The sequence below is a fragment of the Gopherus flavomarginatus genome, chromosome 20 (genome assembly GCF_025201925.1).
Source record: "Gopherus flavomarginatus isolate rGopFla2 chromosome 20, rGopFla2.mat.asm, whole genome shotgun sequence".
NCBI lineage: Eukaryota > Metazoa > Chordata > Testudines > Testudinidae > Gopherus > Gopherus flavomarginatus.
In genome coordinates this window covers 16,439,858-16,467,520 of record NC_066636.1, presented here as the reverse complement: position 1 = coordinate 16,467,520, position 27,663 = coordinate 16,439,858, and the positions used below count along the sequence as shown (strand labels likewise).

The following is a 27,663-nucleotide window of genomic DNA, read 5'->3' as shown; positions in this document are numbered from 1 at the left end:
TGGATGGAGAAGTTGTATGGGGACAGATGGATGGATAGAGGAGGTGGATGGATGGATAGAGGAGGTGTATGGGGATGGATGGATGGATAGAGGAGGTGGATGGATGGATAGAGGAGGTGTATGGGATGGATGGAGGTGTATGGGGCTATATGGCTGGGTGGCTGGCTGGAGGAAGAGCAGGTGTACGGGGACGGGCAGCCCCTCTCTCAGGCTATGGCTCCGTGGCTATGGAACGTTCTCCCGGGCTCGGACGCGGCTCTGCCCGGGACGGGGCGGCTCCAGGCTCAGGATCGGGGCGCTGCGGGGACCCGCGGCTGGGGGGGCCCAGCGGGCTCGAGATCCCGGGCCGGGCTGGGGGGAGCGGAGCTTTCGGGGAGGTCCGGCGCTGTTGCCGTGGCAACGGCCGGGAAGCGGGGGTGCCTGGGAAGGGGAGGACACAGACACACAGACACGCACAGCTCCGGCTGCCGCTGCGGCTGGATCCCGGGCGCTCCCCGGCTGGCTGCGCGGCGGACCATGGGCGCGCTGCGGGCGCCCGGCCGCGGTAAGTGATCAGCACCGGGGAGCCGGACAGCTCCGTGCGCCGCCGGCCGCGGCCGCGGGGTCGGGCATTGGCTGGGGAGGAGGGGCCCGATCCCGCCGCTAGCCCCCGGGCTGCTCACACCTGGCGGGGCGGGGGGAGTGAACAGCCCTGCGGGAGGGGGGATGTTTGCACCGGGCCCTGGGGAGTGGGGTCCCGGGGGGCTGGTTCATTTCTCAAACGCGCTGCCCGCCCCTTTCCCCCGGTCCCGACTCGCCCTGACTTCAAGGGTCACCCAGCGAGTGGGCTCACCTGGACTCCGGATCCGGTCCCTGCCGTTTACACCCGGGGAGGGGGGGCGGGTGTGAAACTGGGACCCGGTGGCGTTTTGTTCCCACCGTGCTGGTAAGTGACGGGGCAAGGGAGGGTCAGCCCTGCCCGCCCCCGCGATCTGGGGACGCTCTGATCCGGAGCCCAATTGTGGAAGCCATGGGGGGGGATAGGCTAAATTTACCCCCCCCTCCCCCGTGGAGGCTCAGGGATAGGGTCTAGAAGGGCGCTCAGGGCTAGGAAGTGGGACTGGCAAGAAGCACCAGACACAATCTCCCTCTCCCCCCCCATAGCCCCAGTCAGGCAGCGGGCGCCCAAGGACACATCTGTCAGATCACCCTGGGGTGGGGGCAGCCTGGGGCTATGGCTTTGCATCGCTCCCAGCTGGGTGGTGACTGGACGGGGGAGGGGGAAGGGGTCACTCTGGATGGGGCCAGCGTCCCTCTAGGTGGAAGTTGCAGCTGAATCAGCCTGCAGGAGCCTGAGCAGGGCTTTTCTGAGAGCCCCAGGCCTGTCGAGGGGAGGGAGGGCCCACCAGTGAGGGTGCTAGCCTGGCCTACGGGCTTCCTGGGTCCAGGTCTCCACTCTGCTACAGACTCCTTGTGTGGCCAGGGGTAAGTCTCTGTGCCTCAGTTTCCCAGCTGTGCAATGGGGATGATAGCCATGTCCTGCTGGGGGTGGGGGTGTAGTCAGGCTAAATACATTAGAGATTGTGAGATGCCCAGATACTAGGGTAACAGGGCCAGCTGTGTACCTAAGAGTGGGAGCCTGAGGGTGAGATGTGTGGCCTTTGCTGAGTGCTCCCTGGGCAGGCAGTGGGGGTGAGGGCTCTCTGCCCCCCACAGGCCCAGGATACAGCAGTGGGATATTCTGTTACAGGTCCCACTCTGATGATGCAGCGTAGAGCTCCTGAGGCCAAGCTGAGGAGGAAAGTGCCCAGGCTGCAGGTTGGGTGCGGGCAGTGATGGGGTAAAGCTCCTCTCTGCCCACCCCTAGTCCTGGCACAGCTGGTCACTTGCTCCAGTGATTTGGAGCAGCCTGGGAGCTGCTCTAATCTGTGCTGGCTGCACATAGCTTATAGCAGCAGCATCCCAGTCATGCCCCATTACTGTTGCTATGCCGACAGCAGGGAGGGGGAGTGGCAGGGGATCCCCAATAGCTGTTCTACACCACCCTTACCCTGGGCAGTCTCCTGAGCTGGTTAAGGTGGGTGGAGGGTGGTCAGATTCTACTAGCCACGGAGGGGGTGAAATGACCAGCCTACACGGGAGGATACAGCTCTGGGAGCATAGATCCCACCCTGCTAAAGTGCCTAGGCTGGCAGGAGCCTCCCACAGCATGATGAAGTGAGATCTATTGTTCTCACTACCCACGTAGTTATGTCTTCAGTCCTTAAAGCACCCCAGATTCTTTTATCAAACAATAGAGCACTGAGGCAGCCGTGGGGAGCGACTGGCATGGGGTTCTATTCCTCGCTGTTCTTGGGCAAGTGACTTCTCTCTGCCTCAGTTTTTCCTAGCTGTGAAATGGGGACAATGGCACTTTTTTTCATAGCACTGCAATGCCTAGAGTCTCTAAATGAGATCAGAGCTGCTTTGTGCCAGACACTGCACAGAGTGAGACGTGGTTCCTCCCCCCAAGGGCTTGTAGCTGAAAGAGACAAAGGCATGGTGAAAGGAAGGGTCTCCATTTAACAGATGGGAAACTGAGGCACCAAGCAATCCTGTGACTCTCCCAAGGTCACACAGGGAGTCCATATCACAGCTGGGAACTGTACCCTTAACCACAAGCCCATCCTTCTTTACTAAGTGCCCTGAGGGTAACAGATGTAAAGACCTAAGTATTATATGGTTTGGAAATTTTTCAGGCAGTTCCCTGTGCCCCCATGGCTGCTTCCTAATGGGTAATTAGGAATAATGACTCCCTGAAATGTAGGTCCTGGTCCAAAGCTCCTTGAAATCTACAGAGACTATGGAGTAGCCCCATGGGGTCAGGCTTTCCAAGGCTCAGCTCCTACAAGGAGCCCCCAGCACCTGGCATGCCGAGCACCTCGGATGATCTTACCTCTGTGCTGGACTTTCCTTCATAACAAATTGTTACAGTTTGAATCCCCAGTGGGCAGCTCTGCCATTTTCCTTTAATTACCCAGGAGACTTAGCTCCTTCTAAGCCAACTGAGCCTGTACTGGGCAGAAAAAGTCCCCCAACTCCCTGAGGTCAAAGGGCGGGATGGCTTTGTAGGGTAGCAGCAGGCTAGGCTCTGGCAGTCAGGATTGGGGCCTGGATTTGTAGCTCAGAGGCCCCCTGCTTGGGTTGACTCATCCTGCCTTCTTTCCTAGCTAGATAAACTGACTAATCCGAGGCACGCTACTAAAGGCCGTTTCCAGTAGGCCATCAACACCACCACTTCTGTCTGCTGCTCAGTCTTATTTTTAATAATCCCAGCACATGCTTCACAGTCCTAACCCTGGGTGCTCCCTGCCTGTCAGTCTCAAATAGTGGGCTGCTACATCATTCCAGGAGAGGCAGTGGAACTAAAAGACCAGAGAGGGGAAGACGTCACAGAGGGAGTCAATGACAGAATCAAGAATAGAACCCAGGTGTCCTGATTACCAGGGCACTGATTTGGAGCTAGTGAAATTCACTAGGCCATTGCTTTGCATCTCCCCAGTAGCTAGCCCATGACTGCTACTAGCTGGTGGAGTTGCTCCTTTAGCTCAAGCGACAAGGGGCAATGAAGCTGGGTCCTGCACTGCCTCTGGGCATTTTCAGAAGTGCCCAGCGGTGGCCCAGCTTTGCTCCATTAAATTAATAGTAAAACTCCCCCTTACTTCCAAGAGAGCAGCATGAAGCCAGTGCTGTGTGCTTTTTTAAATCCCCCCGTCCCCATTACAGCTAAAGGTCCTGGTTCTAATCCCCCCAAGGACGTATAAAGAGGGTCCTTACTCAAGGGTTTACGGCTTTCTCTGTGCCCAAATTGTCAATTTCCCTGGTGCACTGGCAGCTGTCTCATCCCCCTCCCATGGGGCTGGGTCCTGCACTGCCTCTGTGTACAGTACAGAGAAGGGTTTTGCTACTTGAATGTACTGTAAGATCTTATCATCTCTCCCATCATTGGTTCAGAGCCCACTGTGGGTAAAATCGCCAGCTGCGTCTCTGGCAGACGCTGCTTCCCAGCCGCCAATCCCCAGAAAAAGACGCATGGGGTTGAATAACATTGATACAACACAGCAAACCTCAGACATACCTAGGGAAAGCTCCATCATGGGGCTAGAGCTGGGCCATGGGGTGTGAGTCATGGGAATGCGTGTGAGATCAGTCACCAGCACATTTCATGAGACTCAAATTGACTGAAGTTCTTTATTTTGTGAGATTTTGGGATGCTCAACCTTTTTCCCATGGAAGCCTGTGAAAATAGTGACAGCATGTTTGTGCTCAAAAATTCATGCTCACAAGTAAGGGTGTGCGTGTTTGCGTATGTTTGTGGGTGTGTGTATGTTTTGTGTGTGTATATATACATATCTTGTGTGTGTTTGTGCTATTGTTTGAGTATGTGCGTGCCTGAGTGCTGTGTGTGTGTTTATTGTGGGTGCATTTTGTCTATCTTTGTATGTGTCTGTATATTTTTGATTGTGTATGTTTTGCTCATATGTGTGTGTTTTGGGTTTGTGTGGTATGTCTGATGTGTCTGTGATTGTGTGTGTGTTAATGTCAGTGTATGTATGTGTGTGTGCACCCTAGTGGTAGCAAATTCTACTGCATTTAGCACAGGGTTGAATATTTTACCAGTGAGGAAACTGAGGCACAGAGTGGTAGTGGGTGGTAGCACATGAGACCTGACTCTGGCCCTGACATACTTGCCCGAGGCCAAGAGCCGGTGAGTGTCCAAGCCAGGAGCAGGACCCAACGCAGTGCTCAGGGCTGCCTCACTGCTGGACACAGACCCTGACACTATGGGGCGCTGACCTCTGTGGGAATTGCAGGTCCCAGCACCTCACAGGGCCACCTCCTAAAAGATCTCGTTGCCCCAGGGCTTTGCAGATGGTTTTCCTCCTCAGACTCTTCTTTCCTGCCCCACCACACCTGTTTCAATTGGAGAAGTCACCCGCCAGCTTTGTGCTGCCAGATATCCAGCTTTCAGGCAGCATTGCTGTGCGCTGTTCTGCAGCTTCTGCAATATTCCCCAAAGGTGGCTGCATGTCACTGTTGGGCAAATTGTTCTAGCGGATACCCGGTGCGTCTAAACCAACTCTCTGTGTGTGTGTGTCTAATGGAGGCTGCACTTTGCAAAGTTCTGCTGGCTTTGTCAGGACTGGAGCTGCTTTAGAAATGTTACCACGTATTATTTAGGCTGGGCCAGTAGCGGCCACAGTGTGGGGTTTTTTTTGCAATGGAATTGGTTGCATATAGTCAATGCTGTGAAAGCCCAGTGGCAGAGGCCTCCCAAGGACTAACGGAGGATGATAAGTAATGTGCAGGGGGACAAATGCTGAGGCAGCGGCATGGCACTTGGGTGCTTTTGTAGCATAAGAAGCACAAACAGCCCCATTATCTTCATATGCAAAGTCAATATTTATTACCAAGGCCTGAGCCAAGCTTCCCCAGCTGCCTCAGCTGGACTCTCCTAGTTATGAAAAGCATGGAATGAACATTAGATGCTATGTCCTGGAGCTGAGTTCACTGCACGGCAGAGCACGCCGGGGAACCTGTGGTCATCCCCTTTCCCCTCCCAGCAGGGAGTGCTGCTGTGAATCAGGTGCCTGGGCAGAGGTCAGGATGGAGAGCCCAGGACAGGCATAGCGAGGAGGTCAGGGCTCAGAATTGAGGGGAACAGGCAGAGCTCTGTGTATGTGGAGCTTATGGCTAAGATTGCAGGGGGCAGGCTTTGAGTTGGGATTGAGGGGCATCAGCAAAGCTGTTGGTGGGAGCCCAAGACTGGAACAGCAGGGGTTCTGCAAACCTGGATTTAGGAGCATCAGCAGAGCAGGAGTGGGGGTATCAGGACAGGAATAGCCGGGGTACTGGGGGGTCAGTACCACAAGGCACCCACAGTATTCCTCGGCTCTAGCCAGTGATACAAGTCCTTTGTTGTCATGAGTGTATAAAGATTCCCCGGCACTCGAGTCTGGAGGATTTGATTGCATTTGCTCCTTCACAGCTTCCCCATCACTAACTCGCCTACGCGGTGCCCAGGACACTGGGGCACGGTCCCAGGTTGGCCCTGGGGGAGCCATGTCTTGAATGCTAGATGTCAGGATGCTCTGCAGGGGGCAGAGGGGCTTCTGGCCCTCCAGCGAGGCTTATGGGTCTGTACTTCACTGTCATCTGAAGAGACCAGGAGGTGCGGCTGATCACTGTGTCGCACCAGAGAGTGGGGACCTGGAGGGTGGCTGGTGGGGTGTTCTATGGAGCCCTGCATGGGAGTGGAAGAGCCAGTCCCCCAGCTCTAGTAGCTTTTGTAGCCTGCACGGTGGCAGCTCTCCCCCAACAGGGGACTTGGAGACTAGACTGGTGTTCCACCCCCGGCCCTGACCCTCTGCATGGTGGGATCTTGCAGCTCCCTGAAACTCAGAAAGGGAGAGGAGACTTTTCCTAGTAGCAGTGACTGAACCCCAAGCAGTCCAAAGTTTGGGTTTGCTTCTGTCTCTGAAGCACTTTGGTCTGGAAAGGGGGTTGGAAATGGCACAAGGTTCCTGCTGAGATGGGTCAACTTCACCAGGGCAAGGACAGGGGGCATCAAGGCCAAGTGAGAATTGACTGAAAATAGAAAGGGGTTGGGATCTGGGCCAAAGATTCAGCTGGCTCTGAGTCCATCCAAGCAGCCTCCTCCTCACAGAGCAGTAAGCTGCAGCCTGAAGCCCTGTTGCCATCCGTGAGGCAGCAGCTTCCCTCATCACTGCCCCAAGAGGATAAAGGGTCAACTACTGCTGCTGCTGCCTCAGGGAGCCCTCCATTAGCTCAAGCAGTAGAGACCTGGACTTTTGGAGATGAGGAACCAGGGTTCCAACCCTAGTTCCTATTGTTGCAGTGCAGATATGGGCGCTGAGCCAGGCTTGCAAGGAGACGTGGGGCAAGGTGGCTCCAGGTGCGAGCTCTGGGTCCAGGCAAGGCTGAATTGGCTGCAGTCAAGTGAGAGATGTTAGCAGGGACAGAAGTGGGGGTGCATCTGCTCAGCATGCGCCTCTCCTGAGGGGAGCCCCGTCTCCAGAAGATGGCCAGCGAGGAGCACCCCTGAGCTCACGCTGAGCAGAGAGGGGCTGGGAGGACAGACTTATAGCCAGCTAGTGTCCCCTGGATGGTTGTGACCATGGCTCACTCCAACCATTCAGCCCAATGGTGCCAGCAATCTCATTGCCTGGATCCTTGTCACAGGGCTGAGATCTCCAGGCCTCCCTCCCTGCAGAGAGGTTGTCGTCCTCCCTTCTCCCCACCGCTGCTCTCAGCTCCCTGGGGGCTGAAGGGAGTCCTGCTGCAGATCAGCTCTCTGATGAGGCTCTCAGCCAGGTGAGGAGAGACAGGGAGGGTGCCTGAGCTGTGATTTGGGGGGGCGGATGGGAGGGCTCTAGACCTGGATGTGCAGCTGATAATCCCCTCTCCCGTGCAGCCCAGCTACTTGGGCTTTGCCCAGCCCCACCCCTAGTCTTCAGCTTCCTCCGCCCAGGCATATGAAGAGTTTCAGTGAGGCTCGTGGGACCCCGGAAAGATCCCTCCAGCTGTGACCTTGTTAGGTCTCCCGCTAAGCAGCCTTGTCACTGTGTGGAGGGGAGATGGCTGGAAAAACTCAGGAACTGCAGGAATTGGTGCTGGTGATACAGTAGGGGGCACCCTCCACTCTGAGCCCCTGCTGATCCCAGTGCAGTGACAGGGGCCATTGTGCTACAGGCAGCAGGGGGAAGGCGCAGGGGAGGGATGCTGTGTAGGAACATGGGGAGATCGGTGTGTTGCAAGGAGCAAGCATGTTCAGCAGTTCAGAGGGACCCAAACCTCCCCACTGTGTTACTGACCTCTGCAGTCATTAAAACGGAAAGGTCTTACTTCCCCCCTGCCTTGCTCCCAGTGTGGCTAGTGGACAGAGCTCTAGACAGACCCTTTGGAGATTACTTTATTCCTGGCTCTGTCACTGGCGTGCTCAGTGACCTTGGACAAGCCACTTGGCCTCACTGTGACTCAGTTTCCCCATCTGTAAAATGAGGATAATGCTACTGACCTCTTCTGTAAAGTACCTTGTAACTACTGGTGAAAAGCTCAATGTAAGAATGAGGTGTTCACTGTGGATGTTGTTTGGTTGATTTTCTGCAGGTCACTCAGCTCCAGGCATCCTAGTCAGTTTCACGGTTTTCTTTCTGGTCAGTTTCACATCCTGGTTCTCTGGCACACCAGCCCAGAAATGCTGTGCTGTGGGTCTCACATTTCTGTTTATGCTGAGCTAAACCCTGAAGTTTTTATCCAGTTCTGATGCAGGGTTTTTTTTTCCAATCCCTGAAGCTCAACAGGAGTTTTGCCTGTGAAGTGACTAAAACTGGATCCCCAAAATCTAGCTCATTAAAGCTTACCCCCCCGCATTTACAATATCTACATTTTGGGCCTAATCCTAGTGGACACAGGCCAAGGCAGCTTCAGTTAGTGGTTTACGTGCTCTCTGATGACTGAAAGTCAGCTGCACCTCATGACTGCTCCATGGGCTCAGTGCAATGAGTTTGTAGGTCTCAGTTCAGTCCCCAGAGCTCGGTGATGGGAGTCACCCTGCACTGGAGCTTCTTTACATGAGCGTTGCATTTTGATCTGTATCCACATCACAGAAGCTGCTGTGATGAATGACCCCCTTTTCTGAGCTCTGCAGGGGTGCTCCAGGAAGCAGGACTCCAGGGGCCCTGGAGATGCTCTCCCCCAGTCCGAGAGGAGATCAGCCTTGCCTCAGCCCTGCTGTCTCTGATCTGTGGAGAGAGGGCTCCAGTCTCACTCCCTTCAGAAGTCAAGTGGGGTAACTGGGTAAATGACATGTGCCTCTGCTCTGCAGACACCCAGACAGTGCTAGAGGATCCTAAACTGGAACCCCACCCCCTGCTAGTCTGCTTGCTGAACAATGCCAGCTCTGCTGCAGTGCCGGCTGTCCCCTGGTGAGCTCCCCAGTACATTAACCAGCACAGCCATGGGTGCTGGGGAGGGGCAGGTGGGGACTGCCACTGGCTTCGTCCCTCTCGTCAAGGCTCTGCGCAGTGTCAGCTCTGCTAATGTCTCTGCTCTGCTCACTCCTCCCTCCACTCCAGAGCATCCTGCGCAGCAGGATGAGCGCTATCACCCTCAGTTGCACAGAGGGAAGGGGGAAACTGAGGCACAGAGCCTTTGCCCAAGGCCAGGCAGCCAATCTGTGGCAGAGCCTGGGGCCCTCACCATTGAGCCATCATGGCAGCCCATAGCACAGGAGGGGTGGCACAGAGCAATTGTGGGGGCAGCTCAGGGAAGGGAGCTGGCAGGAAGCCAGGCCCATGGAAGGGGAGCGGGAGCCAAGTTGGGGCTCTGAGGGGCTGTATTTTGGGTGGGGGATAGAAGGCAAGATCAGAAGTTGGGAGGGGTTTAGGGGGCTATGGGGAGTTGGGGGCACCATGGAGACAATCAGGATTTGGGGATGGACCTGGAAGAGTGGTTATGCGGAGTTGGGGTCACTGGGGGCAAGCAGGGGTTGGGGGTAGGTCTGGGGTTGAGGGGAGTTGGGGGGCACCAGGGGAGAAATCAAGAGTTGGGGACAGGTCTGGCGGCGGGGGGTTGAGAAGAATTAGGAGCTGCTCGGGGGCAGTCAGGAGTTGGGGTTGGGTCTGGGGGGGGTTGAGGGGAATTGGGGGTCACTGGGGCAGTCAGGAGTTGGGCTTGGGTCTGGGGGGGTTGAGGGGAGTTGGGGGTCGCTGGGAGGCAGTCAGGAGTTGGGGTTGGGTCTGGGGGGGTTGAGGGGAATTGGGGGTCACTGGGGCAGTCAGGAGTTGGGCTTGGGTCTGGGGGGGTTGAGGGGAGTTGGGGGTTGCTGGGAGGCAGTCAGGAGTTGGGGTTGGGTCTGGGGGGGTTGAGGGGAGTTGGGGGTCGCTGGGAGGCAGTCAGGAGTTGGGCTTGGGTCTGGGGGGGTTGAGGGGAGTTGGGGGTTGCTGGGAGGCAGTCAGGAGTTGGGGTTGGGTCTGGGGGGGTTGAGGGGAATTGGGGGTCGCTGGGAGGCAGTCAGGAGTTGGGGTTGGGTCTGGGGGGGTTGAGGGGAATTGGGGGTCACTGGGGCAGTCAGGAGTTGGGGTTGGGTCTGGGGGGGTTGAGGGGAGTTGGGGGTCACTGGGGCAGTCAGGAGTTGGGCTTGGGTCTGGGGGGGTTGAGGGGAGTTGGGGGTCACTGGGGCAGTCAGGAGTTGGGCTTGGGTCTGGGGGGGTTGAGGGGAGTTGGGGGTCGCTGGGGCAGTCAGGAGTTGGGCTTGGGTCTGAGGGGGTTGAGGGGAGTTGGGGGTCGCTGGGAGGCAGTCAGGAGTTGGGGTTGGATCTAAGATGGTTGAGGAGAGTTGAAGGACACCCAGGAGAGCAATCAGGAGTTGGGGTTGGGTCTGGATGGTTGAGGGGAGTTGGGGAGCTGCTGGGGGGCTGTCAGGGTTGGGTCTGGGGTTGAGGGAAGTTGGGGGGCACTAGGGGAGCAATCAGGAGTTGAGGGCAGGCTTGGGGAGTTAAGGGGAGTTAGGGGTCACCATGGAGATAACCAAGAGTTGATCGAAGAGCTGAGACACCGTAGTGGGGGGTAGAGGGAGCACTGGAGGTGGGTCTATAAGTCCTTGGCGCTGTAAGGGTTAAGTGTCCTTACTGGGAAAGGTGGGGGTGCATCTGTTTATCCCCAGTGTCCTGCTTGCTCCCTCAGACTCTAAGGAGCTTGGCCGGGGCAGCTAGTCTCCAGGGTGCTAAGATGGCAAAGGAGAACTCTGGCTTCTCCACCATCCCTGAGACTCCGGTGAGTGAGGCAAAGCCCCCGCTCTGCTCCCGCCCATCCAAGGCCTCAACGCGGCTCCGCAGGGAGAACGAGCGGGAGAAGACTGAGAAGAAGAAAAGGCGCCAGCGGTACGTGGAGAAAGGCGGCAAGTGCAACGTGCAGCACGGCAACGTGCGGGAGACCTACCGCTACCTCACAGACATCTTCACCACCCTGGTGGACCTCAAGTGGCGCTTCAGCCTGTTGGTCTTCACCCTGGCCTACGCCATCACCTGGCTCTTCTTCGGCCTCATCTGGTGGTTCATTGCCTATTGCCGTGGTGACCTGGACCACCTGGAGGACCACACCTGGACACCCTGTGTCAACAACCTCAATGGGTTCGTCTCGGCCTTCCTCTTCTCCATCGAGACAGAGACCACCATTGGCTACGGTCACCGGGTCATTACAGACAAGTGTCCTGAGGGCATCATCCTCCTGCTGCTGCAGGCCATCCTGGGCTCCATGGTCAACGCCTTCATGGTGGGCTGCATGTTCGTCAAGATCTCCCAGCCCAACAAGCGGGCTGAGACCCTCGTCTTCTCCTCCCACGCCGTGGTCTCACTGCGTGACGACCGCCTGTGCCTCATGTTCCGGGTCGGGGACCTGCGCAGCTCCCACATTGTGGAGGCCTCCATCCGGGCCAAGCTGATCAAGTCCAAGCAGACCCAGGAGGGGGAGTTTATCCCCCTCAACCAGACAGACATCAACTTGGGCTTCGAGACAGGCGATGACCGCCTCTTCCTGGTCTCGCCCCTCATCATCAGCCACGAGATCAATGAGCACAGCCCCTTCTGGGAGGTCTCCAAGGAGCAGCTGGCGAAGGACGAGTTTGAGATTGTCGTCATTTTGGAAGGGATGGTGGAGGCCACAGGTAAGATGTTGTGCCTGGGGTCCCCCAGGATCATATTGGACCAGGATGGGTCTTGGGCCTAACCTAGGCTAATGCTGGTTTGGTTTACCTTGAATCTGCCCCAGTCTTGCTCTGGATCTAGTCCAGATTTGGGCCTAATCCAGACTCTCACTAGTTCTTGTTCAGTTTGGGGACCATGTTTAGACTGAGTCCCTTCCAGTCTCACACTAACCCCAGTCCAGGTTTTGGGCCTGTTCACACTTTCCCAGCCCAGTTTAGGGACAAGGTTCAGAGTGAGTTCCTCCTAGGCCTAGGCTGGGTCCAGTCCAGGTTTTGGGCAGCATTTAACCGGAGAGGTGACCATGTGGCTGTTCCATTTGCACCCAGAACACATCACTTACAGGGGCAGAGGTGTCCTTTATTCCCAACAGGAATCCAGCCCAAGACTTTTCCCCAGGCTGGGCTCACACTCTGGGTACTCACACTGACTGCTCAGCCCACACTCTAGGTACTCCCTCCCCAGACACCCGGCTCCTACTTGTCTTGTATCTGGGTGGGCAGTGCCTCTTAGCCTCAGTGAGTTGGTAAAGCTCACCTGCCATTCGCCAGCTGGATCCACAGCAGGCAGTGTGCCAGCCTGTTACATTCTTCCCCATGCAGTCTGGTTTCCTCCCCCCATGTGTAGCCTCTTTGCGATCCAACTCCAAAGAAGCCTGTGGTTGTCTGATGCTCTACCATCTCTGTCAGCCTCATTCCTGATCTTCTTTGGAGCTCACCTCCTGCCTCATTCCTGGTCACATATCATTCATATAGCAATGGCAGCAACAGAGCCACTTAAAGGATAACAATCTACTACTCCTGACAGCTAATGGAATTATTCCTTTAGCTCAAGAGGTAGAGAGAGGTCTGTGCTGCAGTGCTAAAAGTGGGATCCAGGCCACTGGTACAAAACCCTCTGATAAGCCACGGAGGTAGAGGCAAAAAGCTTACACAGATCATGAGTACAAGGCACTGGCTCAGGGCTACGTGATCTGGGTTCAATTCTGGCTCTGCCATTTACTCCCTGTGATTTTTGGGTTGGTCACTTCCTCTCATTGGGCATCAGGTTCCCCAGCTGTAAAATGGGAGTTTACTGTGAGCTCTTTCAGGCATGGACTGTATCACTGTATATCTATGCAGTACCTGGTGAAATGAGGCACTGATCTCGGGGAAGTACTGTGTGCAGCGCCTGGCACAAGACCCCACTCTCAGGTAGGGACTATGCAACGCCTGGTACAACGGCACCCCGATCTCAGTCTGGGGTCCAGATCTGGGTTATGGTCTGTAGGTGCTACCTTTATCCAAATAATAATATATTGGGTGCATTTGAGTTCCCCATTAGTTAATTAAAAAGGAAAAAGGAAAAAAAGGGGCATCTGGAAGAAATAGGAACCCTAAGAGAAGATCATTAAATAAACAGTAATTCCTGTTTTATTCAATCAATAGGGAATGAATCACCATTACTTTGAAGAGGTTAAAAAAATTCTCTTTTATTCTGAAGCTTCGTGTCAAGCACAGGCACTAAACCATCATGCAATTGACATGAGCTCATGGTGGGAATGCATCATTTATTCCCTGTTAATGACCTGAAGCCTTTATGTAAATGAAATCTGTGCTGCTCAGGGTGCTGAGGCTTTCTGCTCTGCTTTCAGTGCTAGCTGTACTCTTCGTTGTTACACACCAATTCCATGGGCTGCTGATCGATTTAATCAAACAGGACGTGCTCTGAAGTGAAGAGGGCTCTTTGTGTGGCAGTGGCTGTGTGGTTAAGGCACCGGACAGGGGCTTGGGGGAACTGGATTCAATTTCTGGGGCTACCACAGTCTTCCTGTGTGACCCTTAAAGACACATGGGTCTTAGTTTTCAGCTGTGACTAATGGCTTTGAGTCTGAGCCCCACCAAACTGAAAATCCAGCTCCAATCATGAATTCAGACTCCCCCCCCCAAATCACTTGTCCCTTTCAAAAATGACCTTTCTGCACCTCAGTTTCCCCATCTGTTACACTGTGGGTATTATTATTTATAGTAGGGTAGTGCCTAGAAGTCCTGAGATCACGGCACCATCATGCCGGATGCTGCACAGCACATAGCGAGAGGCAGTCTCTGCCCCCATACAGTTCCCGGTTGAGACTAGACAGGCAAAGGGTGGGAAGAGAACCCAAGGCACCAAGAGTGGAGATGACTTGCCCATGGTCACGCAGCAGATCAGTGGCAGAGATGGGACTAAAGCTCAGGTCTCCTGAGAACCAGGTCAGTGCTCTGTTCACTAGACCGCACTACCCTTTAAAGCTGGGCTAAGAATGCTGCCCCCCATGGGTGATGTGAGGCTATGTTCATTGAGGCTTGTGAGGCACTCAGGGTCTGCCATGATGGGGCCAGATAAGCAGTGGCAGATAACCGGGCAGCGCCGCAACCTTCATTTTGGCAGGGCCATAGCAACAGTAGCCCCTGGGCACTCAGTGAATCTCAGTGACGTGATGTTCTGGGAGAGATACAGAGCGGGCACAGGTTTTATTCTAGCTGTCTGTTGGTGCAATCTAGCATCCGGAGCAAGTATTACAGCAGCCAGCACCTTGTGCCCAGCCACCTGCCCACAGACCAGGAGGCCTTTGCAGAACACAGTTTGAGATCTGCTGGGCTTCGCATTTTGATAGGGGGTTGTGTGTTCAAAGCACTTTTTTGACATTCGTTAACCCTCTTAGAACTGCTGTGAAGTAGGTAGTGAATTGTGATTTGTATTTCAGTGGCACATCAAAGCACCAAATGAAGTCAGGGCCCCACTGTGCTGGGCACTACACAGACCCTGACTGAGATCAGGACCCCCCGCCTCCTCCCACACCCCCAGTTGGGCTGAGCACTGCACAGACCTTGACTGAGATCAGGACTGCCCCCCATTGGGATGGGCACTGCACAGACCCAATTAAGATCAGGGCTCCCATTGCCCCAGGAATTGCACAGACCCCAGCTGAGATCAGGGTCCCCATTGTGCCAAGTGTGGCATAGAGCCTCACCGAGATCAGGGGCCCTTTGTGCCAGATGCAGCACAGACCCTGACTGAGATCGGGGCCACATTGGGTTTGACGCTGCACAAACTCTAACCAAGATCAGGGTCCTATTGTGGAGGGTGCTTCACAGACACATAATGAGACACAGTTAGTGCTTAATTTGTGCCAGGCTGAGCCCCGGCACCTCTGGGCCTGGCAGTTCATAGCCCCAGCACCTCTGGGCTTGGCAGTTCATAGCCCCAGCACCTCTGGGCTTGGCAGTTCAGAGCCCCGGCACCTCTGGGTTTGGCGGTTCCTAGCCCTGTCACCTCTGGGCCTGGCAGTTCATAACCCCAGCACCTCTGGGCCTGGCAGTTCAGAGCCCCAGCACCTCTAGGCTTGGCAGTTCCTAGTTCTATCACCTCTGGGCCTGGCAGTTCATAACCCCAGCACCTCTGGGCCTGGCAGTTCAGAGCCCCAGCACCTCTGGGCCTTGCAGTTCATAGCCCAGCACCTCTGGGCCTGGCAGTTCAGAGCCCCGGCACCTCTGGGCTTGCCATGTCAGTTTGAAAAGTAAAAAAATTGCTTGAGCCCAACATCTAATTGCTTGAGCCCCGGGACTTCTTTCATTACAAATTAAGCACCGGATACACTTGGTGACAGGGACAGGAACGGCTCACAGTCTGACTAGACAAGGCAGACACAGTGAGGTGATAGTCTCACCAGGATACTGGTGTGGAAACTGAGGCACGGTGAGGAGAAGGGATTTGCCCGAAGCGACACAGTGAGACAGCAGGACTAGAATCCAGGTCTCTAAATTCTAACCCAGAGACCATGCCCCAGTCATCTAAACCCTGATGTAAGCAGCCAAAATGGCAGGCAGTGCATTCTAGCAGATAGAGCACTGGACAGCGACTCAGGAGACCTAGGAACTCTCTCGGCCTCTGTCACTGGCCGCTGGGTGACTTTGGGCAGCTCACATCACCACACTGCCTCAGTTTGCCCCGCTGTGAAAGGGGGATAAGGATCCTGACTTGCTCTGAAAGCTACAGAGAAGTGCTTGAGAATTGCACTAGGTCTCATTATTATAGTGTCAAATCCCAGGCTTTCTGTGGAAATTTCCCAGTGTCACTTCAGCTCAGAGTGGAGACGAAGTGATGGCTCAGCAGCAGCCCAGCCTGGCTGCTCTGCTCTGGGCAGCCCAGAGATGATTAAGGACAGGATCCTGCCTCCTGGGGATTCATTAAAAAAATTCTCCCCACGCCCCATCTTCCCAGGGCTCACGGCCTTCCTGTTCCTTCTCTCTCCCTCGTCTCTTCCTCCTGGACATGGGAACAGCAGCTTTTATTTTTAAACCTTGTCCTCTCCTGGCCACGGGGAGTTATGTAACCCTTCCTTTCAGTGCAACGTTCATCACCACGGCAACCCGGGGCCATGCTACCAGTGGAGAATTCTGCCTGTTGGCTGGCTCTGAGCAAGTGTAGGAACAGGTCAATAGCAGATGCATCCCCTGGGGGAGAGCTAAGTGCCTCCCTCGTAGGAGGATTGACTTGGGGATCAGCCCCCATCTTCTCCAGCCCTGTGATCCTTCTGGCAAAGCTACAACTGCAGCAGGACTCTTATGGAACAAAGGCAGTAGGCTGTGAGAGAAGCAGTGTGGGTGAGTGGGTAGGCCACTGCCTTGCCCTGGGAATCAGGAGACCCGAGCTATGCCACACACCTGCCGTGTGACCTTGCGCAAGCCTGTGCTTCTCAGTCCCCTCCCGTCCTGTGTCTATCTTGTCTATTTGCAGTGTCTTCAGGGCAGGGATTGCCTCTTGGTAGGTGGACGTACAACACCTAGCAGACCAGGGGGCCATTGTTGGATGTTACAGTGACATTACATTATCATCATCATCATAACGATCCTACAAAACTGTCCCTGAAATTTCTGTTTAAAACAAGTTGCATCATTACCCCCCATTTACAGATGGGGAAACTGAGGCATGGAGCAAGGAAGGAGCTTGTGCAAGGTCACACAGTATAGAGATAGGAGCAGAACCTGGATCTTCAGAGTCCCAGGTCTCTGCTCTGTCCTATGGACTATGCCCTCTGACATGGGGGCACAATGAAACAAGATTGTTTTTGTGGTACACCCTGGTGGGATCCAGCCAGATGAATGGAGCTGTGTATGCCCATGCGGATGCCCATGACTGTCAAATGGCATTGTTCTGCAGCCATTAAACAGCGCTCCCACCCCAGAGTGAGGGTGTTAGTTACTATGGAGCAAGGGGGCAGTTGCTCCCCCAAACTTGGTCCCCCCGACTTTTCATAGGTCTGTATATTCCATTATCTCTTCCACTCCCCACCCTGACTTTGCCAGCTACAATATAATCACATATCATGTTCCATATGCTGACACAACATGGCCCCACCCGAATGTTTCTGAAATGATGCCCCTGCCTCAGAGGTGGTTGCATTTTGCTGATGGGTGAAGTGGCTATTGCATACATACAGGATTTAAATTTCACACACGGGCGCATGATTCGCCAGCTGGGCACTCCAGTTATTATTGCTAATAATTATCAAATGAGAGGGGGAAGATCAATCAGACACACGGCAGCTGGATCCTTTCTGAACATTCCATTCCGAAGGGATTATCCGTCTCTCTGGCCAGGCTCTGATCTGCCTTTTGAAAGCAAACCAGCAGCCTGTATTTTGCCCCTTCACAGTGGGCAGTGTCTGCAGGCAAAGGGCAGCCTCTGTGCCAAATATAAGAGGTCCCAGATACCATGGTGACGAGTGCATTGGAAACACCAGCTAGGATGGGGACGTGGTTGCAGAAGGGAGCTGTAAACAAAAAGGTGCATGGCACATGTGCACCAGTAGGTGGCACTGGTACTTCACTGCTGCTCCATGATGAGCTATGATGCCCTCTCCCTATGTGCCCTGCAACCAGTGTAGGGGGTGAGGGTTGTTCCTGGGATTGCATGGTACTGGCAGTGCCCCAGTGGTGTGGGCATGAAGCCCATAAACCATGGTCTCCTGCTGTCATGTGTCACTGATTCTCTGGCCCTAATTTTGGAAGCTGATCATCTTTTCTTTCCATGTACCCCTTCCTCCTCCCTCCCCCGCCCCATCTCAAGGCAGTAGCACAGCAGGAATTTCACCTCCTTACATCCTTTTTGGACCCCATCAAGCTCTTCCGTGGATCCCGATGGAGCCTGCGCTCTGTCCTCTGAGAGGGTGGGCCAGGTTCCCTCTCCAAGGGATTTCAGCATTAATTAGGATCCATGTATCTTTTATCCAGGCTGAGGCTTGGATGCTTCGATTGATCGTGATAATACAAGGCTAATCCCTCTGGATGGCTGGAGTGAATGAGAGTGTAAGAGGAATGGATGGCAGCGCCGGGCCATGCCAACTAGCTGACTACATGATGTGCACACAGCAACATAACCTCCAGCTCCAAACAGCCCCCTCCCCATTCTTGTCTTTCACTAGCACCCTCTCATTTACTCTCTTCTCTCAATTATTTTTCGCTCTTTTTGATCAATTTCACTTTCTCTCACTCCTTCAATATCTTTCTCCACTTTCCCATTCTGCTTTCAGACTCTTTCACAGTTGTTTCTCTTTTCTCTCACTAGTTCTCTTTCTATTCTATCATCTCTGCTGCTCACAATTCAAGAAGGATGTTGCTATATTGGAGAGGGTTGAGAAGAGCCAAGAGGATGATTGAGGGATTAGAAAACCTACCTTGTGGTCATAGGCTCTAGGAGCTTAATCTAGTCATTTTAACAAAGAGAAGGTTAAGGGGTGACTTGATCACTGTCTATAAGTACCTACATGAGGACTAAACATTTGATAATGGGCTCTTCAGTCTAGCAGAGAAAGGACTAACATGCTCCGATGGCTGGAAGTGGAAGCTAGATAAATTCAGACAGGAAATAAGGTGCACATTTTTAGCAGTGAGGGTAATTACCCATTGGAACAATGTACGAAGGGCTGTGGGGGATTCTCCATCACTGGCAATTTCTAAATCAAGGCTTGATTTTTTTTGTAATAGATTTACTCTAGTTCTGCTAGGAATTAATTCAGGGAACTGAGTTATACAGCAGGTCAAACTAATCCCTTCTGGGCTTAGAATTGATGATTCAATAAGTCTTTGCTCTCTTCCCAAGGGTTTTATTACAAACCCAAACCCAGTCCCAGGGTCCCCACAAACCTGTTGGGGGCTTGTCTACACAGGAAACCAGTATCAATCATACCACTATTATTGTACTTGGACAGTTAAAAACCCCTATAGTTATACTGGTGTAACTCGCCATGTGGACACGAAGTACTTCAGTACAAGAGTGGTTGTTGTTTGGTTTATCTTTAACCCCCTTCCCAAGTGACATATGCTAAACCAAAAAATACCCTTCTTATTCTGAGATAACTATACCCATTTAAAATTACCCCTTAGTTTTCTCCCCTGGAGGCAAGTCAAGTAACTTGACTGTCAATTAAGTCAAGATAATTAACACATTTGCACAGGCTGGTCTGGACTCTCCCCAAGTGCTTGTTCCAGGACACAGATGTTTGTGATGAGTCCTGGAACCAGGCAACCTAAGTCCTGCTATGAGAGTTGAGCTGAAATGCAGCAGGGCCTTGCAGTTTGGGTTCTATTCTGTCCTACTTCTTATCCCACATACATCATTGCTGTGTCTAGAGATTGGATTTTTAAAGATGTTTAGGGGCCTAAGATTCAGATAGGAGCCCAATCCCCTAAGGGTGGGCACATTATATTGATATAAATGTGCTTATTCTACTCTAAGTCCAGGTCATAGAATCATAGAATATTAGTGTTGGAAAAGACCTCAGGAGGTATCTAGTCCACTCCCCTGCTCAAAGCAGGACCAGTTCCCAACTAAATCATCCCAGCCAGGGATTTGTCAAGCTGGGCTTAAAAACATCTAAGGATGGAGATTCCACCACCTCCCGAGATAACCCATTCCAGTGCTTCACCACCCTCCTAGTGAAATAGTGTTTCCTAATAGCCAACCTAGACTTCCCCTACTGCAACTTGAGACCATTGCTCCTTGTTCTGTCATCTGCCACCACTGAGAACAGCTGAGCTCCATCCTCTTTGGAACCCCCCTTCAGGTAGTTGAAGGCTGCTATCAAATCTCCCCTCATTCTTCTCTTCTGCAGACTAAATAAACCCAGTTCCCTCAGCCTCTCCTCGTAAGTCATGTGCCCCAGCCCCCTAATCATTTTTGTTGCACTTCGCTGGGCTCTCCAATTTGTCCACATCCCTTCTGTAGTGGGGGTCCCAAAACTAGACGCAATACTCCAGATGTGGCCTCACCAGTGCTAAATAGAGGGGAATAATCACTTCCCTCGATCTGCTGGCAATGCTCCTACTAATGCAGCCATTAGCCTTCTTGGCAACAAGGGCACACTGCTGACTCATATTGAGCTTTTCGTCCACTGCAATACCCAGGTCCTTTTCTGCAGAACTGCAGCTTAGCCAGTCGGTCCCCAGCCTGTAGCAGTGCATGGGATTCCTCCGTCCTAAGTGCGGGACTCTGCACTTGTCCTTGTTGAACCTTACCAGATTTCTTTTGGCCCAATCCAATTTGTCTAGGTCAGTCTGGACTCTATCCCTACCCTCCAGCATATCTACCTCTCCCCCAGCTTAGTGTCATCCACGAACTTGCTGAGGGTGCAATCCATCCCATCATCCAGATCATTAATGAAGATATTGAACAAAACTGGCCCAGGACAGACCTCTGGGGCACTCTGCTTGATATCGGCTGCCAACTAGACATCGAGCCATTGATCACTACCTGTTGAGCCCGACAATCTAGCCAGCTTTCTATCCACCTTATAGTTTATTCATCCAATCCAGACTTTTTTAACTTGCTAGCAAGAATACTGTGGGAGACAGTATCAAAAGCTTTGATAAAGTCAAGATATATCACATCCACTGCTTTCTCCATATCTACAGAGCCAGTTATCTCCTCATAGAAGGCAATCAGGTTGGTCAGGCATGACTTGCCCTTGGTGAATCCATGCTGACTGTTCCTGATAACCCTTCCTCTACTCCAAGTGCTTCAAAATGGATTCCTAGGGGACCTGCTCCATGATTTTTCCAGGGACTGAAGTGAGGCTGTCTGTAGTTCCCCGGATTCTCCTTCTTCCCTTTTTAAAAGATGGGCACTATATTTGTCTTTTTCCAATCATCCGGGGCCCTCTCCCGATCACCTCGAGCTTTCAAAGATAATGGCCAATAGCTCTGCAATCACATCAGCCAACTCCCTCAGCACCCTCGGATGCATTAGATCCGGACCAATGGACTTGTGCATGTCCAGCCTTTCTAAATAGTCCTTAACCTGTTCTTTCATCACTGAGGGCTGCTCACTTCCTCCCCATACTGTGCTGCCCAGTGCAGCAGTCTGGGAGCTGACTCTGTCTCTGAAGACTGAGGCAAAAAAAGCATTGAGAACTTCAGCTATTTCCACATCATCTGTCACCAGGTTGCCTCCCTCATTCAGTAAGGGTCCCACACTTTCCCTGACCTTCTTCTTGTTGCTAACATACCTGTAGAAACCCTTGTTGTTACCCTTCACATCCCTTGCTAGCGGCAACTCCAGTTGTGCTTTGGCCTTCCTGATTACACCCCGTGTGCCTGAGCAATATTTTTATACTCCTCCCTAGTCATCTGTCCAAGTCCTCACTTATTGTAAGCTTCCTTTTTGTGTTTAAGCTCACTGAAGATTTCTCTATTAAGCCAAGCTGGTTGCCTGCCATATTTACTGTTCTTTCTGTACATCAGGATGGTTTGTTCCTGCACCCTCAATAAGGCTTCTTTAAAATACAGCCAGGTCTCCTGGACTCCTTTCCTCCTCATATTAACCTCCCAGGGGATCCTGCCCATCAGTTCCCTGAGGGAGTCAAAGTCTGCTTTTCTGAAGTCCAGGGTCCGTATTCTGCTGCTCTCCTTACTTCCTTTTATCAGGATCCTGAACTCGACTATCTCATGGTAACTGCTGGCCAGGTTGCCACCCACTTCTACTTCCCCAACCAATTCTTCCCTGTTTGTGAGCAGCAGGTCGAGAGGAGCCCGGCCCCTAGTTGGTTCCTCCAGCACTTGCACCAGGAAGTTGTCCCCAACACTCTCCAAAAACTTCCTGGATTGTCTGTGCACAGCTGTATTGCTCTCCTAGCAGATGTCAGGGTGATTGAAGTCCTCCATGAGAACCAGGGCCTGTGCTCTGGAAACTTCTGTTAGTTGTCCAAAGAAAGTCTCATCTGCCTCATCCTCCTGGCCTGGTGGTCTATAGCATATATCCCCCACGACATCACCCTTGTTGCTCTCACCTCTAAACTTAACCCAAAGACTCTCAACAGGCTTTTCTCCAGTTTCATATTGGAGCTCTGAGCAATCATACAGACTTCACACTACAGACTTCTGCCAGCACTGGATCCCTAACCAGCAAAGCTGTGCTGGCAGAAGTCTGTAGCGTAGCTGCCGCTAGACCAGCAAAACTGAAATTTTACTGCTGTAGCTTGTTCTTTGGGATACAGTTACCTCCACACCAGAAGCATATTATGCGTGTAGTATACCAGTACAGCACTCCTAGTGTAGCCACAGCCTAACTGGGTTGTACCAGCATAACTATAGGGGTAAAAAAATCACACGCCCCCAACCAACATTTTTATACCGAGACAAAAACTGAGTAACCCAGGCCTGAGAGTTTATCTGTGTTTCATTAGCAATGAGTGAAGCTGGATGCAGGCTCAGGTGAACATGTGGAAATGTATTAAATCCTGTGTACTGCTGTATCCATGTGGCTGAGCTGCTTTCGGCCAAACTCCACCAGTGTCCTGTTCCCCTGGTGTCCCTTCAACAATAACCCCTTCAAGGAACATGGGCCCTCTGACTCCACGCCCATGAAAATTAACCCAGAATAAGGTCGAGTGCGAATTTAAAGTGGATTAACTATTCCAGATCAACTCCATGTGTGAATGAGGCTACGTCTTCACTGCCAAAACTGGCGTGTTCTTTCAGCGAGATAACTAATGTACTGATGTGCGTAATTAGCTCTCTCACTGTGAAACCCTAGTGGAGACAAGGCTCTGTAGCTTTTTTTGCAATATAGCTAGGTAGGGTCAACATTATAAGCTCCCCCAGCCAGGTGTGACCTCCTTCAACTATGGCAAAAACACCAGAGTCTTGATTCCAGCCTGATTTCCCAGCAAGAGAGCTAAAGCAATGGAAAAAACTCTCCTTTTACTGCAGTGAAGACAAAGCCAGAATTCACTGATTGCCAGGCAACATGTGCTAACTGAGCCAGTTGTAAACAGCAATGGGGGCACTTCCCACCTTCTGGTCCTTGTTCACCCCAGGATTGTCACCTCCTTGTCTCTTGGCCCAGCAGCCAGCATGTATTCTCTGAGGCTGCCCTGACCTCTCCTGGCCCCCTATGGCAAAGACAGCACCAGAAGGAACATTCCTTGGGTGCAGCACTCAATGCAACTCCAAGGGAACAGAACTGAAACTGGTGATGTTTTTCTTTGCAATGCGCGATTAGCCTGTGGAACTCACTGCCACATGATGTCACTGTGGTCAAAAGCTTAGTAGACTCAATAAAGGAGCAGGCAGCTGTAGGAACCTGTCTGTCTACCACCAATTGCAGGCATATGAAAACCCAGACCTTTGTGCCTATGTGCTGGGTTCGTGGAGAAGCTTCACTTTAGCACCATCTGAATAATTATTAGAATGTCCTTAGCTTTGCTTTCTGTCACTAGCCATTATAATTGTAGCAGGTTTATGGATCACTGTAGCCCTAAGGGAGACCTTACCCTGTGTCACTCTGCTTTGGGTTTCAATGCCCTGGGCTTTTTGCTACTAACTAGTGGTGCCTCTCCCTGGCTGTTTAAAGAAGTTAGGAACCTGACCTCACCTCCCAGCGTGGTTCAACTATCCCTGACCCAGTATTTACTCCTATGATTAGCCTGACACCTCGTACATATATTCTTCTGACACCTCCATAACAGATGAGGCAACAATCAAGGCACACTTTATTTACAAGGGGAAATACAGACAAAGCATGTAAAGGGAAGAGGAAAGTGGATTTGAAGTGAGTACATGAGTAACACTATGCCACCTGCAGGTAACAACCCCCAGCGTTGATTTCTCTGAATTCATAAGTCCAGTTTATTCCACACTAGTGGGCTCCATAAGGTGGAGGAACCCATGCGCCTTGATGAGTCATTGCAGGCCTGAAGGTGCTTGAGTGCAGTGAGGTGATGAGAGGACTGATTCTCCCAGGAGGCCAACCTCTCTGCTGCAGCAATAAGGGTTACTAGCAGTGGAAAGTCCCCACAGCCTAGGGGGCCTCTATGATGTTTCTAAGTGCAGTTTGTCTCTGCTAGAATAGTTCAGCAAATGCCTTTCAGGGCAAAATAAGCAACACCCCAGGCAGTGGGAGACAGGCAGGGGGAGTGTAACCGGGCACGACTCACCCCGGCGGCGCCTCCTACTGGTCGCTTTGGGAATTAGCTCAAATTCCAGCTCGAAGCACCCTCTGCAGGCCGGTGATACACCTTTTGGCTACTGGCCCCATGTCCCTCCCTGGACCCCAGTGCCACTTTTATGTGGGGTTCTGCCCCCTGGCAGTAACCCCTTCCGCTTTCTTAGGGGTTTCCCCTCCCTGGGAACCCCCCACCCTCTATCTCCACTTTGCCTCAGGGTCTTGGCAACTGCCCAGTCATTAGCTAGCCCCACGCCCTGGGGCAGACTGCAGTATTAGCCTCTCATCATCGGCAAAGGGGGTTGGACCTGCTGCCTTGGCCTACCCCTGGGTTGCACCGTGCAACCCCAGTACCTCCTAGCCTTCTGCTAGGCTGCAGCCTGGGGCTTTCCAGGCAGGAGCTCCCCAGCTCCTCTGCCTTTCCACAGCCCTGCTTCACCCTAGGTACCTTATTTGGTTCCCTGCAGCCAGACCCTTCTCTCTCTGAATACAGAGAGAGACTGTCTAGGCTCCTGGTTTCTCTGCCCTTATATAAGGGCCTGTTGCTCAAGTTGGGGCATGGCCCCAGCTGTTGCCACTTCCCCAATCAGCCCAGCCTAAAAGGCTGCTTTCTCCAGCCCCAGCCCTTATCCAAGGCTGTTTTAACCCCTTCCGGGCCGGAGCAGAGACCCACTCTGCTACAGGGAGACAGGCAGGGGGTTGCATGTGCTCCCCTCAGGCAGAGGAGACAGTCAGGGGGTTGCCCATGCTCCCCTCTGGCAGGGAGACAGTCAGGGGGTCACCCATGCTCCCCTTAGGCAGGGGGAGACAGGCAGGGAATCGCCTGCGCTCCCCTCAGACAGGGGAGACAGGCAGGGGATCACCCATGCTCCCTTCAGGCAGGGGGAGACAGGCAGCCCCCTTAGGCAGGGGGAGACAGGCAGGGAATCGCCTGCGCTCCTTTCAGACGGGGAGACAGTCAGGGGATCACCCGCGCTCCCGTCAGGCAGGGGGAGACAGTCAGGGGGTCGCCCGCGCTCCCGTCGGGCAGGGGGAGACAGGCAGGGGGTCGCCCGCGCTCCCGTCGGGCAGGGGGAGACAGGCAGGGGATCGCCCGCGCTCCCGTCGGGCAGGGGGAGACAGGCAGGGGATCGCCCGCGCTCCCGTCGGGCAGGGGGAGACAGGCAGGGGGTCGCCCGCGCTCCCGTCGGGCAGGGGGAGACAGGCAGGGGGGTGCCTGCGCTCCCCTCAGGCAGGGGGTCACCCACATTCTGTCAGGCAGAGCTCTCCCCCTCTCATCACCCCTTTGATCGGCTTAGTCAGCCTTCCTTCCCCCAGGGTTTGACTAGTCACCAGGCTCAGCGCCCTGGACGAGGTGAGCACACTGCTGTTTTCCACATCTTTTGTCTACCCAGCAACAAGGCTGGTTCCCTTTCTCGTCTGATCCATTAACCCGGCTTACACGGCACTGCTGGGTGATTTCCCTTTGCAGAGTAGTGGTCGGGCTATAGTTTAAAGCTCAGTGCCTAGGCAATGAGATGTGGCCAGCATGACTGTTATTAATCTTCTGGTAACATGTGGAGGCCTCAACTGGGATCAGGCCCCTATTGTGCAGAGTGCTGCGCAGACAGGGGATGTAAGATAGTGCCTGCCCCAGCTGAGATCAGAGCCCCCTTGTGCCAGGGGCTGCACAGACACACAATGAGAGCTGATCCCTGTCCTGAAGAACTTGAGGCTAGATTTTCAAAGGGATTGAAGTGCCTAACTGCATCTTAGGATATGTCTACACTACAATGAAAAACATGCGGCTGGCCCCTGCCAGCTAACTTGGGCTCAGGCTGTGGGGCTGATTCATTGCAGTGTAGATGTTCACACTGTCCCTGAGCCTGAATGCCCTGCAGCCAGAGTTGTCTGGCATGGGCCAGTCAGAGGTGTCTAGCTGCAGTGTGGATAGACCCTTCCAGTCTAAATGGACACTGGTTAGTAGGGGAAATTGAGGCACAGAGAGGGGAAGTGCCTTGCCCAGGGTTGTCCAGCAGCTCATGACTGGGAACAGAAGCCTGGTTTTCTGGATCCTAGTCAAGTGCCCTCCTGACTGAGCCTTATTGCCTTATCAGTGCTGCCCTTGTTTCCCTAGGGATGACCTGCCAAGCCCGGAGCTCCTACCTGATGGACGAGGTGCTGTGGGGACATCGCTTCATGTCAGTGCTGAGCTTGGAGGATGGCTTCTACGAGGTCGACTACAACAGCTTTCATCAGACCTTTGAGGTGCCCACGCCCAGCTGCAGCGCCAAGGAACTGGCCGAGGCCACAGCCTGCATGGACGCCCACCTGTACTGGTCCATCCCCAGCCGGCTGGACGAGAAGGTGGAGGAAGGGACAGAGAAAGAAGCAGGGGATAAGGAGAGGAATGGTAGCCTGGCCAACCCGGAGAGTGAGTCCAAGGTGTGATGGGATGATGCAGAGGTGGGGAGACAGATCCAGCCAAGGACAAAGTGTTCGGGCGCAGAACGGAAGATTGGGGGATGGTAGAAGGATGAGAGGAAGGAGACTCATTGAAGCAACAGGTGTTTGGGAAAGAGGGCTGAACGGAAGAAGGAGTGATAGCTGGCGAAGGAGGTAGAGAGAAGCGTGAATGGGGAGACAAATGGATGGCAGATGTACCCTGTTATTTGGGTCTATAAAACAGGGTAAAATGAGTGGTGGTAGCAACTCTGCAGATATGGCGGAGTTGTGTGCAAGGGGTGAATATGCAGGTAATAAATCAGATATTTATAAACATATGTCTATTTTATAGCTATACAGATAAATGAATGAGGCCCGCTCCACGAAGGAGCAGGAGGAGGGTTTTTATAGCAGTGACATCAATTGTATAGAAGCATGGGATGGCGTGTCATTTTGGAGCAAATGGGTGGGATAGAAGGATAGAGCAAAGAACAAGACAGATGAGTGAATGGGACAACAGAAGAGTAGCTGTCCTCAGCTGACAGGTGCTCGGTATGAAGCGTCGGAAGAATGGCCTTGCAGAAAGATGACTATGGAAGCAGAAGAGTGCGGAGCAGCTCGATAAGTGTATGGTGGAGCGAGGGACTGGGTGCACGGACTGTGGGGTGGATGGACGGGGGCTATGCACGAGTGTATCTGCATAGCTGGAGACATAGATGGAGAATGTCAAAGAGTTGAATACATAGGTAGGTGAGCTGGAGAATGACCCATGAGGACAAGCTCGGTGGTCAACATGGCTTTGTGATGGGTAACTCAGCAGACTGAGGGATTTATGCAAAGATTAAACTCATGGATGGGAGGGGTAGATGGATAAAAAGGACATGAGGAAGAATTGCAGCAAAGACCAGGACCGGCTACGGGCAGCATGATGTCGGGTGACCTGCAGAGCATCCCCAGTGCCCTGCCCTCCCCTGCACTTACACACACTAGCACCCCCAAAGCTCCTGAGCTTGCTGTCTCTCTTGCTTTCTTTTAA

General features: G+C 53.2%; 1 protein-coding gene across 1 annotated transcript; it reads left to right on the top strand.

The window, feature by feature from the left end:
- Positions 1 to 501: 501 nt before the first annotated feature.
- KCNJ9 (potassium inwardly rectifying channel subfamily J member 9) lies at positions 502 to 27,663 on the top strand. Its single transcript, XM_050929897.1, has 3 exons — positions 502 to 544; positions 10,726 to 11,704; positions 26,320 to 27,663. Exons 2-3 carry the CDS (start codon positions 10,771 to 10,773, stop codon positions 26,631 to 26,633), a joined length of 1,248 nt encoding a protein of 415 aa, XP_050785854.1. The 5' UTR covers positions 502 to 544; positions 10,726 to 10,770; the 3' UTR covers positions 26,634 to 27,663.